The following is a 13,703-nucleotide window of genomic DNA, read 5'->3' as shown; positions in this document are numbered from 1 at the left end:
CTGAATATTAGGCCTGTGCCTAAAGTACACAGGACTTACTAGTATCAAGATAAAAAGGAAATTTTAGTTGTAACAAAATTGTCAGCAAGATTATAAAATGTTTGTGAAATAATTTCTGCAGTTACATTTTCTAGGATAAAAGCTATAAGGAATAGCTGTCTTTATGAATCCGAGAGTAAACTGGAAGAAACGTTCACCCCTGGTACTGCACAATTAGCCCCATGAAGTATGTGTCAGATGTTCTCTACTATTGGAAGTTGCATACCAAATCAGATGAAACATTCAACTGTTCTGTTCTAGTAGATTGCATTGTAACAATGGTGCTCATACACCAGGAGAAAAAATAGTCCAACTAGAATACTGCTGCTGTAGTATTACTATTAGAAATTAAAATCAAGTTAAAGGTACTTAAGGATGCCATGATGAAACTAGGGAACTTCAGTATGTTTACCTACACGCTTTCAGTTCATATCAAACAAAGTGAAGCAGTAGAGCATTGTTACGCTGGATCAAAATCATTTTAATGAAGTGCTTTGAAAAAAACTAGTGAGGCATGCTGAGTTTTGCCAACACCAGTTTACTTACATGCATATCTGCATGAGGCTGAAGTCTTTTTTTGTGGTGGGTGGGGTTAAGAAGGAGAGAGGTAAAAATCTTGAAATACAGCTATTTTGGTGTTCGTATCACAAAGGATCCTAAAATACTTGATTATCTCAAGAACCTATGTGCAATAATCCCTATGCTTAAGATATATGAAATGTCCCTAGTGACATTTTGAACCACATATTCAGAGACTGGATTCGAGGTGTTTGATTGGAGAACCTGCGGGGAGGTGGTGAGCAGTTGCAGAAAAGTGTTGAACTTTCTTTTCTCAGCCAGCTTGTCTTCCTCCCACTCCCAGTTGCAATTTCTCTTCATTTCCACTGAGTCACAAGGCCCCGTATTTAATAGTGATCTCTTTGGGTTCCTGCCACCCCCAACTAGCACACACCTGTACACTGTGTCCTGAGTGATTGCAACCTCGGACCCCTTGGGTGAGGAGGAGGGCAATGGGAGGGCTGGCTGTTGAATCCCCCATCTCCTACTTTCACAGAGGTTACCCATTAAAAGGGTTGTCTGAGGTGAGCCAAAAAGGACTTCACTCCCCTAAAACACTCCACATTGCAGTGGGAAGGTAAAATCCCTTCCTTTCTTGCTTTAATTGTCTCTGTGCTAAGCCCACGGCCAAATAAAGCACAAAAGACCTACTGTGATGGCTAAGATACCTTTATGGGCTGTAGTTGTGTGTGTTTGTCTAGTTACTGCACTATGACTTGCAGGGCTCTACCTGACCCTGGTTTTAGTGGGAGAAGAGAGGGGTTTTCTCTTGCTGTCTTGCATGGAGCGGTGAGTCTGCTTTTTGTCCTCAGTTTTCTCAAGATACCCTTGGGAGGAAGCTCCCCACAAGTGCAAGCCTAGCTGCTTTACCGTATCAGTCATAGGTCTTGGAATCATTCCAGACAGTGAATCTGAGGTGGAGGAGAGCTGGGAGTTTGCAATGAATCTTCAAAACTTCAAAACTGACAAATTTTCTTTCAAACTAATACATTTTAATATGGTGCTGTTAAAAAGTAAACGAAAACATAGCCATATCATAAATTTCAAAGACAAAATATATATATCTTACCAGAAATCTTAAATAAAGCAGTGGTGCATGTTTAAAAAAACTGCAGTCGCAGTACCCATCCATCTTGTTTTTTCTCTTTCCACAGTTGTCTGGTGGGTGCGAGTTGACTGTGGTCATCCATGACTTCACGGCATGCAACAGCAATGAGCTGACAATCCGCCGTGGTCAGACAGTGGAGGTTCTAGAGAGGCCACATGACAAGCCTGACTGGTGTCTGGTACGAACTACAGACCGCTCCCCTGCTGCAGAAGGGCTAGTTCCCTGTGGGTCGCTCTGCATTGCCCACTCTAGAAGCAGCATGGAGATGGAGGGTATCTTTAACCACAAAGGTAAGTGAGACTCTGTTTTACATTCCAATTGTTGGCCTCATTGCAGCACTTCATATTTTTACTAGAAAATGCTGTGTAAGGTAATATTTTTAAGGTTTTCAATCAATTACCTTTGGATTTTTACCTATTCTGGAATAAGACGTTCTGGGTTAAGAAGCCTACAGGTACAGCTTGTATTCCGAGGCATCTGAGGACCCAGACTGAAGAAGCTTAGTGTTTTGTGTGTGAAGTGGAGAAGCAATGGGAGATTTGGAAGCCGTTAAGAAAAGTTATGTCCTAGTAAAATAAACTGAACTCGATGTTGTGCTAGAGCAAGCCTTGATACTGTGCTAAACTGTGCCTCAGAAATTTAGAAGAAAAAAAACCCAAAGGAGAACAAAGTCTTCCCTTGCATACAGAGAAAAAGTTAACTTCAGCTGCTAAAAAAAAACCTAGTGAAAATGCTTGCCACTCACAATACCAATAAGCAATGTAGAATGATAAAATTGTCTTTCTCAGCATTTTAAGAATTATGCTATGAGTCCTGGGAGATTTGGCTTATTTCTTTGTCTAGTTGTTTAGCTTTATAAATAGCCTGTAAGGAGTCTAGTTATTAGACTTCAGCCCCAGCTATTTTGGCTCTTGTTGAAATTTTTTTGTGCATAGTTGTTTGGAAAAACCTTTATATGTAAGGGCAGGATCTGGCTTTCCAAATGAATGATAATCTTTTTTAGAAAATCAAGGGCAGTACTGGGGATTGTCTGTAGCTTTTTATTAATTTTATTGGGGCTCTGGAAAAGCAATTTATTTTCCATGTCAGTGTGGTATTTCACTCTCTAGAAAAGAGAGGGATTATCTTTATTTGTTGTATTCCTGGGTAAGTGGGTGTGGTGTTTAATGCTGCAGTCCTCACAGTATGCCTTTATATGTAATATCAGACTAGGAATGAATAGCTGTGCCTCTTGATTTCTTGATTGGTGGCAACTGATTTTATTCCCAAGTAAATAGGTTTATTGGAAAAGGCTGTCTGCCCATTTAAAGAAGCCTTTTAAGCCTCAGGATTTAGAATAGAGAATGAAATGTAAATTATGCATCAGAGTGCTTCAACACAGAGTGCTGTGAAAATCTAGAGTGCTTCTAAATTGATCAGATTGTATTATAAGCGGTAGAACTGTTGAGAGATTGTCTGAAATGATATACTCTGCCATTAGAAAGCACTTTATTTTTTCCTTCTTCATCGATTTGCCAGGCAGCTCCTTGTAGTTGTTCCATATTTTCCTTTTCTTTTCTTTTTTCTTCCTGGTTTATTCAGCTTGTGCAGCAAAATGGTTGGCTGTAGCAGGGAAGCCTTGTGTATCACTTAGTTGGGTGTACAGAGTGCACATCAGGAACTTTGTGTATGCTGGGTAATGTGACAAAAATCTGAAGATTTTGTCTCTCTAGGTTTATGCTTCTTCAACCATTTTGTTCTGTGGTATTCTGGGTAAGGGTGCCTAACAGCCATTTGGATGCTAAATTGATAGATATTTTTTGGTTTCACGAAGACATTTCTTCCTTTGATTGGGAGTGTGAAATCATAATAATATTATATCACTCCTCACAGCACTTATGGAATTGGTAAATTCTGTTTCCTTAGGTGCTAAGGGAGCTTTGAAGGCAAAGAATTCTTATTAGACAGGGCAGGCTGGATTGGACAATAGGAAAACTATGTGATATGGGGAGTATTGAACCAGTTATAACCAGACTCATGAGGGATTCTGTGTGAGAAAGACAAAACTACATTTGTGTTTAATAAATGAGATTACTCATGATAATATAGGCTGCAGTACTGAGCCCAAATCTTCTCCACCCTCCTAAATTTTGGGGGGAGTGGGAAAGTGTGAAAATATATTACACAGTACACACACAAAAAACTCTAAATAATTTTTTAAAATTGCAAAGTTCAGACCCCTTGATCTGTATGCATTATGCATGCAGTCTTCAGTTACACAACCACATGCTATTCCTTCCACAGGGACCCCACTTCATACAATGCACAGAACAGATGGTGCTAAGAGAAAATCGAGCTTGTGCAGTGAAAGAGGCTGTTGTCTATAAGACACCTGTCATGTTTGTAGCAGAAGTTGAAAGGTGTATAGTGAATGAGATTAGGGAAGGTAGGAAGAGAAAGGATAGTCTTTTATAATCACAGAAATTAAGCATCGGAAGGGATATTGAGACGTTGTTTAGTCCATGCCCCATGCGGAGGCAGGACCGAGTACACTTAAGACCATCCCTGACAAGTGTTGGTCTAATCTGTTCTTAAAGATGCCAACCTCTACAACCTCTCTTGATAACTGATTCCAGTATTTAACTATCCGTATAGTTAGACAATTTTTCCTTATATCTAACCTAAATCTCACTTGCTGCAAATAAGACCTTGTCCTATCATCAGTGGGTACAGACAACAATTGATCACTCCTCTTTATAACAGCCCTTAACATATTTGAAGACTGTTATCAAGTCTTCCTCCTCCCCCCCTTGGTCATCTTCTCTCAAGACTAAACATGCCCAGTGTTTTTACTTTCCTCATGGGCCAGGTTTTCTAAGCCTATCATTTTCGTTACTCTCCTCTGGACTCTTGCCAATTTGTCCACATCTTTCTTAAACTGTGGTGCCCACAATTAGACACAGTACTCCAGCTGAAGCCTCACCAGTGCCAAGTAGAGTGCAACAATTACCTCCCATTTCTTATATATGACCCTTCTGTTAATATTCCAGAATATTAGCCCTTTTTGCAACTACATCATGTTGTTGACTTGTATTCAATTTGTGATCCACTGTAACCTTTAATCCTTTTCTGCAGTACCACTGCCAATATGTATTCCCTATTTTGAAGTTTTGCATTTCATTTTTCCATCCTAAGAATAGTACTTCAAACGTCTCTTGATTGAATTTCATCTTGTTGATTTCAGACCAGTTCTCCAATTTATCAAGGTAATTTTGAATTATAATTCTGTCCTCCAAAGTGCTTGCCAACGCCTTACTACAATCAAGACCTATCACATCTACTGTTTATCCACTAACCGATAACCCTGTGAAAGAAAGAAAGTTGTTTTGGCATTATTTGTTGTTCTTCAAGTGATGGTCTCTGTATGTATTCCAAATGCTGTCTCTGTGCCCGTTGTCCTAGACTACCTCCTGGAGCACGAGAACTCGGGCCTCATACTCAGCTCAATCTGTGTCCACCTCGTGATACTGAGCACCTTCCTCCCTCTTATGGACAGCCCATCAATACTTACCCACTTCCTATGGGGCCTGATGAGCTGCTTCCCACCAATTGTTAATCCCATTCCCTCCTGGGATCTCAACTTCATGCTGTCTCCCCTCCCCCGCTCTATTCAAATCTCTGACCACGTTCTCCCTGGCCCACCTATCCATGAAGGTCCTCTTCCTTGTGGCCATCACCTTTGCCTGACAGGTCAGCGAACTGGCTGCCATGATGGCTGACCTCCCCCCATACAGTTTTCAATAAGGACAGAGTCCCCCTTCATCCTAAGTTCCTCCCAAAGGTCATCTCCGAGTTTCATGTCAACAGTCCATGCATCTCCTGGTCTTCCATCCTAAACCCCACACCACTCCCATGGACAGAATGCTGTACTCCCTGGATGTCCACAGGGCACTGGCCTTCTACTTGGACAGGACTTGTGCCTTTTTTCAAATTTTGTCATAGGTACTTTTCTGCCTCCCCATGCCTCTTTGTAGCCATTGTGGAACGGTCGAGGGCAGGCCCTCACAGCGCATATCCAATTGGATCTCTAAGTGCATTACAGAATGCTCTGTGTGCACCACTGTGACACCGCCCAGCAAAATCATAATGCATTCCACAGGATCACACGCGACCGCCTCCACATCCCTGGTGGATGTCCCCTGGCATGAGATCTGCCGTGCAACAACATGGCGCTTTGTCCACACCTTCACAGCACACTACACCATCAAACAGTGGATGACTGCTGACGCCACTGTACGCCGGGCCGTCCTGCAGCAGGCCTTACCCATCGAATCCTCGCACTACCTCCGAGCTGATCACTGCTCCATACTCACTGTGTTTGGAATACATATAGGGGCCGTCACTCGAAGAAGAGGAGGTTACTTACCTGTAACTTTGTGGTTCTTTGAGATGTCTGATCCCTATTTGTATTCCAATACCACCCACCTTCCTATCTGCTGCAGACTCTCTATGCTGTGGTAATAGGGAGACTGAGGGCGCATCACCCCACGTGACCTCTTATAACCTCTTATGGGGCACGTGGTGACAGACACTGCTGCTGAAAAAGTTCCGGCTTCAGTGCATGACGTGCATGCACACTACATTTGAAATACAAATGGGGACCACACATCTCAAAAGAACCTCCAGTTACAGGTATGTAACCTCCTCTTCTTGACAAATCCATGCTGGCTATACCTTATGATCTTCTTATCCTCTAGGTGATTACAAATGGATAGTTTAACTATTTGTTCCACGACCTTTCCAGGTATCAGAAGTTAGGTCTATTATTCCCAAGGTCCTCTTTGTTTCCCTTTTTAAAGATAGGTGCTATATTTGCTCTCATCCTCTGTGCTCTCACCTGTTCTCAAAGATGATTGCTAACAGTTCGAAGTTGGCTTCAACTAGTTCCGTACATAATCTAGGATGGATTTTATCAAGCCTGGCTGATGTGAATTCATCTAACTTAACTCAGTATTCTTTAACATGTTCTTTCCTTGTTCTGTCTTGTGCTTCTTCCCACTTGTCAATATTAATTGTGTTAAGTGTCTAGTCACAAACTTTTAGTGACGATTGAGCAAAATATGCATTAAACACCTCAGCCTTGTTGTCCATTATAAGTTCTCCTTCCCCTTTGAGTAAAAGACCTTCGCTTTGCTTTACTTTCTTTTGCTACTAATGTGTTTATAGAATCTCTTTTTATTGCCTTTTATGTTCCTTAGTAGATTGACTCATTTTGTACCTTAGATCTTCTGTTTTTGATCCTACTTGCATCCGCTTTTCTTTAGTACTTCTCCTTAGTAATATGTCCATGGTTCCACTTTTTGTAGGATTCCTTTCTGATTTTCAGGTCACCAAAGAGCTCCTAATGGAGCCATGTTGCCTCTACTATTCTTCCTATCCTTCCTTCATATTGAGATAATTTACTGTTGTGCCTTAATACTGTCTCTTTGACAAACTGCCAGTTCACCTGATCTCCTTTTTTCCCTTCTGTTTTTTTCCCGTGGGACTCTACCTACCAATTCTCTGAGTTTGTTAAAGTCTGCTTTTTGGAAGTCCATTGTTCTTATTCTGCTGCTGTCACTCCTGCCATTCCTTAAAATTATGAAATCTGTCATTTCATGATCATTTTCACCTTCAGATTGGCAACCAATTCCTCCCTGTTAGTCAGAATCAGAGGGATTAGCCCTCCTATTGCTTCCTCCACCTTCTGAAACAAAAAACTGTCCCCAATACTTTCCAAGAACTTATTGGACATTTTATGTTTTGCCATATTTACTCTTACAACAGATGTCTGGGTAGTTAAAGTCCCCCATTGCTATCAGCTCTTGTGTTTTGGATACTTCTGCTATTGGTTCGAGAAGTGCCTCATCCACTTCCTCCTCCTGACTGGTGGTATATAGTAAACCCCTACCATGACATTGCCCCAGTTTTAGTCTCATTTTATTCTTATCCAGAGACTTTCAACTGGTCCTGCCTTTACCTCTTTCTGGACCTTGGAACTTGTGTGTACATTCTTGATGTACCTTGCAACACTTCCTCCCTTTTTTCCCTTCCTGAACAATCTAGACCCCTCTATACCAATATTCCAGTCATGAGATTTATCCCACCAAGTCTCTGTGATACCAGTTAAGTAATAATTTAGCTTGTATTCTAAGACTTCTAGTTCTTCCCATTTATATCCCATACTCCTTGCGTTTGTAGATAGACATTTATGATGTTGAGCAGATCCCCCCACAAACTGGTTTCCCCCTTGTTGCTCTTGTGTGACCCTATTGTAATTTTTCATTTCTCCCCAACTTCCATCCCTCTGTCAAAGTCACCTTTTTTATGTTTACCCATGGGATTTGGACACCTGCCCCCTTTGAAGCTAGTTTAATGCCCTTCCCATGAGTTTGGTGAGGCAGCCCTGGAGAATTGGATTCTATCATCTTTGCCACAGAGTTCTATGTGATGTTGGGCAAGTCACTTGAACCAGACTTTTCACAGGTGATCAGCTGGCCACTAGTTATGTGTTCTTAATTTTCTGGGTGCCTGATGTGAGAGCCTGGGGTCTGATTTGCAGAAGTGCTGAGAAGTCACAGTTGCAATTGAAGTCAATGGGGCTGTGATTTGAACATGTGAAGTTCTATAAAGTGCTCTGAAAAATCAGGTCCTAGGTATTTCAGATTTCACCTGAAATTAGGGGATATCTCAGCCTTACTGTGTCTGTCTGTTCCCCATCTGAAAAATGAGGTTAATACCACTCTCTACCCTCAGAGGAGAACTGTGAAGTGCACAGATTCTATAGTCATGAGCAGCACAGTAAAGCCTTTGATCTTAATAATTTTTTCTTCAGAGCAAGGTTTAAATAGTTGGTAGTAAATAAGTCATCAGGCCACACACTGAACAAGGATGAAACAAGATATTGAATAGTCACTCATTCAGTGAACAGCATCCTCCGTCTGCACTGAATGAGGCAGGAGTTATGGAAAAAATAGTGTGGGCTCATAGACCCTATCATAATACATACACCCAAGGGGGCTGTCTTTAATTCTGGTATTTCCTAACATATTAATGCTCACCTTTGAAACCGTACTATTTTTAATGTAGTTTTTCCCTGTATAACATAATAAAGCTTCTGTGATATTTGAGTGAATCAACAGATGTTTATTGTACTAGGTTTCATATTTTTATTGACTTGAGTAGCCAACATACATAGGTTGAAGTTTCCTTCAAGTGAATCAGCTTTGTTTTCTTTTTTACCCCAGTTGGATCTTTGTAGATACAGGTGAAGATCCTCCTCCTCAGTTTCACAGTAGCTTTCTTCTTCAAAACCTTGACACAGACTGAAGTACGAAACAACTTCATTTTGAATATTTTTCTGAAACCAAGCCCAACATCTCCCGGAAGCCAGATTGTTAAAGCTCTTTGATTCCTGCAGTCATGGCTTTTCGGAAAACACTGAAAAACAGTCACAGCAGTTTCTTACTTATATATGATAGTTTGAAAATTATAGGATGTCCAAAAGCTAAAATGTGCTTCAGAGGTTTGACGCAGCAAGCCTCTTCTCTTCTAATATAAATAGCTAATTCCTGTGTTTGCATGTATTTTAAAAAAAACCCCAAAACTATATATTATCAAGGGGATTTCACCACTATCAAATGTAAAAGCCATGTTAGTTGTGGTTTAATTCTCAATTAACTATCTTAAATCTGGACCTCTGTGGTAACTTGAGAGGTAAAAGGGTTTCATTTTAGGAAAGCTTAGTGCTTGCAGCCAATCTAAACACCCATTGTGGTCAGTCTACATTAATCAAAACACAACACAGTGTCAGATTTTATTCAGGGTATATTAGAAAATGTCAGATGACTAAAACATTGAAACTACAGATTTGGAACTATTCTACACTGATGCACAGCTGTTTAAAAGCATCTTAATAGTTTTCAATATTTATGTCAGTAATTCTGTGTAGGAAATGGAACTTACAAGAAGACTCTTGTTTTTAGGTAACATTTTTTTATTAAATATGGAAAAGGGGATTGGAACACATTACAAGTAAAGGAGATTTAATGCATATAGTGGATGTTCACTCAAGTGTTCTCTATATCAGCGATACCCAAAACATAGCTTGATGCCCAAACATTGGATAGTAAAATTGTTTTTATAAGTTACTATCCATTTCGATCTGTTTGATGTGCTATTTACAAATGAGTGACACAAACAAATGCACACAAAAAATCTAAATTCAGTTTAAAAATCATATTACTCTCTGAAAGAGTTTAATATTTAAGAAACAGGTAAGATTACAACAAAAAACGATGATGGGGAAAAAATTCTCCCTCTGACTTTGCTTTGTGCATTTGACAGCACTTTTCCCACATTCTGTTTCACTTTCCCTTTGTCTAGGCAGTTTCCTCTTTTGTGTGTGTGTGCTTCTTTCACACAACAAATAGGGGGAGAAATTTTTTTAAAAGCAAAATGTAATTGTAAGCTCACAAAAATTGACAGCAATTCAGGGATGGGGCAGGGCCGGTATCTGACGTTACTTTTTAATGTTTAATTAATTAGATTGCAAGTTGATCAGATGAGTGTGATGATGCATTTGTATTTTGTTGACTCAAGGCTGGATTGCTGCATAAATGATATCTGAGGCTAATTGTAAAAGCTATGCAGTTTCTCCAAATTGTTCACAGTGGAAAAGGCAAATGACAGCATAACACACTGCTGTTCTGCGCTCACACCTCAGTAGCTCCTCATTCAGTGTGACGCTGTGGTCCTTACAAGAGCCACGAGCAGGATAAGACCAAACAACTTGAACAGCAGTCTCCCTTCTGCAGCACTCCAAGAATTCTGTACTTACGGGGTACAAAGCGGCTGGTGGTGTCCATGACAAAACTTGCCTGATTTAAAGTTAGTGCAAAAGTCAATGATGGCTGGCTGTGGAACTTCCCGTTGCAGGAGTTTTGATTTAACTCTTTCTCTACGTCATACTGTAACTGATGAACATTAATCTGTTTGTACAAGGATTCCCTGAATAAAAGCAGCGACACTTTCCAACTCCTTCCCTTTTCTTCCCCCAAAAGAAAAACATTCTGTGTTCAATCCATAAAGTGGACTAACACAGAATCACAAACTCCTGAACTTCGCGCCTAGACTCATTTGTGATCTGAACTCTTCTGATGGATGGAAATTATATTTAATCAAGGTAAAATATGAGAATATAAAAAAATATTTGGGGCAAGGGCTTTCACAGTGGTGACAGAGGGAAAAAAAAGAACGGTTTATTTTTGGGGCAAAAGAGATAAGACATTATGTAGGGGAAGGAGCCTAAATCTAATAGTGAAACTGGAAGCCAGTAATAGGGGATTCAAGGAGGGGTGTCAAGTAATAATAAAAATGGAGAAAGTAAGATGATTTCAGCATTTATTTTCACTTTATTTAGACTGCAAGGGTGAGGAAAGATGCAGATACATTGGTTAAAATAATTAAGGCTAAAGAAGACCAGGGCATGGACAAAGGTTTAGGGATAGAATGAATAAGGAGGAAATAACTTACTTGAAATGCACAGGAAGATATGATGGGACATAGCTAAGGTTCAGATTTTGTCACGATTCTTTTTAGTAAAATTCACAGATGGGTCATGGGCAATACACAAAAATTCATGGAAGCCATGACCTGTCTGAGACTTTTACTAGAAATAATGAGGAGTGGGGTGACTAAATCCTTAGGGGGTGGGAATGAGACCCTGAGCCCCACTACAGCTGGGGGGGTGGTATCCAGCACCTGCTGCCTGCAGCGGCTAATGACTATGGGACTCCCCATTGCCCGCAGCGGGTCGGAGCTCTGCAGCCAGCAGCTAGGAGCTACGGGGCCTCCCGCCACCTGCAGCAGCTGAAAGCTCTGTGGTCCCTGCCGGCTGACAGCTCCTGCCTCACTGCCCATATATATGAGACATCAGATTTGCTCAGAATTAACAGGATTGATTGCTCCATTAATTCATGGGTACTAAAATGTGGTTAAAGAATTGGCTTCTAAAACTTATATAGCGACAATGAAATCTTCCTACCTTGTAGGAAGTTAAATGAACAAAGTACGACATTTGAGACAGAGCAGTCTACAGAAAAGATATTGCTAATAGTAGATTTGTTATATGCTTGAATATGCTTTTGGTCCCTGGCAGCAGCCAATTTTTTTTTTTTTTATATTAGCTGGAAGGGAAATCAGGGTATAAAAAGTATCTGCTTCAGAACAGATGTATTAGCACAGCTGATCCTTTGGAGATACAAGATACAAACCAACAATTCTGGCTAGTTGCCAAGGATTTCCCCAGGGAATTAGCATTTTGCATGTAATTAGCTTTGCTCTTGTAGCAATTTTCAGAACAGTTTTAGCTAGATTCAGACATAGGATAGGCTGTAGCCATCAAGTTTTGTTTGCTAAAGATGTCCTTAGTTTATTGCATTGAAGACAGAAGTCCTAAAATATGAATTACTTTCTGTGCTAGAGTTTTTCCAGGCACTTCATTCTGCATTAATTAAAGTTGCTCAGAAGAGAGGCTGTTGAAAGTAGTTCACTTGTTTACATACATACTTTCAGCTTCCCTTGCAGTACAGTCCATCTCATCCATCTTTATTCACATTAAACTCAAACTGCCACAAGATGTCATAGCATTTTAAACTAAACAATATTACCACTTTTTAAGGGAAGAATTTGTACTCTTGCTTAACAGAGGTGGCTTTGGTTTCAGGTAGCCTCTGAAGTGTGCTGCTTTGAATTTTCCAGTATATGATTAGTGCTTCTGATTTAGGTATTACCTCCCTGCTTTAGTACACTCTGTCCTCATTGCAATACTATTTATATTTAAGGTTTATTGGCATTATCAAGTGGTGATGCACTGAAAACAATTTCTGAATAAATATATTAATGTGAATAATGCCTAGGATGGAAGAGGTCAGCAGGAGGTTAGATTTTTCACTGTGAACTGGCCAAAAAGAAAAGGCCAATTGTAAAAATGAATTAGGCTGGAGAGACCCTTCCTAGTCTTAAGGAAACTATCCCTAAAATCTTCAGATCTTGGTATAAAAGCACACGTACTTTCTCTGGCCTTTTTGTAAAGGGCAATCACAGTAATTTATTTTTAGAGGTGGTGAAAGCATTATCGATTCGTGTGTAATTCTGATACGAACGGGACCAGAGAACCAAGGCATCTGAAATAAAATGAAGTTTCTCCTGGTAACCTAGGCATTTTAAATCTTCTGGCCTTTGGCCTGTAAATCAGCTTGCCGTATATTATTATACCATAGGCTAAATACAGTATAGCAACACTACGGTCCTTGAATAAAAGACATTATCAAAGTAATGCAACAAATTCAAGATCAACATGTCAGTTAAGAGCAACTGCATCCATATTCCCCCTTTACAGTATGGCTAGGGCGCTCACTCTAGGCTTCTGAACCAGTACTACTTTTCCACGGAGATCCATGTCTCCCTCCTCTTTTCTAGAATATTTTGAAACTGCACAGCTCCCAGCCTATACCGTGTTCTCCGTAGCAAAGTCAAGCAGCTTAAGCTGGCCTGCTTTACCTTTCTCCTCAGAAAATGGTACTGCAGTTACTACAGTTAAGCTACCACTCAGCTCTTTCTGAGCAAGCGCATTTATTCTTAAGATGGAAAGCGTTACAGAAGAAGCACATTAAACAATAAAAGAACCTTCACGTATGCCAGTGAGCTTACCAGAGATCACCCCAGCTCCAACAAGGGCTCTGGCCAGTGAACAGTACTTCAGTCCCCACACAAGGTTTTTTCCTGTGGTCACAAATTCATCACAGCTTCAGCTCAGAACAAAAACCTTCATTAATGAGTCAGTTATCCCTTTATACAATTTATCTTTTAATTGTCTTTATGTAACAGGTGATCAGCAGACAAAAGATCTCCCCCACAGGATGAAGCTTCAGAGGCCAAGTCCTTATGTAGAAGTTTGCAATCCCCTCCTCCCAAGCAC

General features: G+C 40.3%; 1 protein-coding gene across 4 annotated transcripts in view; it reads left to right on the top strand.

Moving 5' to 3' along the window:
- TRIO (trio Rho guanine nucleotide exchange factor) overlaps positions 1-13,703 on the top strand; it is a 402,248-nt gene that overhangs the window by 314,362 nt on the left and 74,183 nt on the right. For all 4 annotated transcript variants that reach the window (XM_067569989.1, XM_067569997.1, XM_067570009.1 and 1 more), the window contains one exon: positions 1,752-1,995. In XM_067569989.1, coding sequence (XP_067426090.1) covers positions 1,752-1,995 — 244 coding nt within the window. The remainder of the gene's footprint in view (positions 1-1,751; positions 1,996-13,703) is intronic.

The sequence above is a fragment of the Emydura macquarii genome, unplaced genomic scaffold (genome assembly GCF_026122565.2).
Source record: "Emydura macquarii macquarii isolate MOO-44397 ecotype Brisbane River unplaced genomic scaffold, CSIRO-AGI_Emac_v2 contig_320, whole genome shotgun sequence".
Taxonomy (NCBI): domain Eukaryota; kingdom Metazoa; phylum Chordata; order Testudines; family Chelidae; genus Emydura; species Emydura macquarii.
The sequence above is the reverse complement of the archived record's forward strand: the minus strand, read 5'-3'. Positions and strand labels throughout refer to the sequence as shown.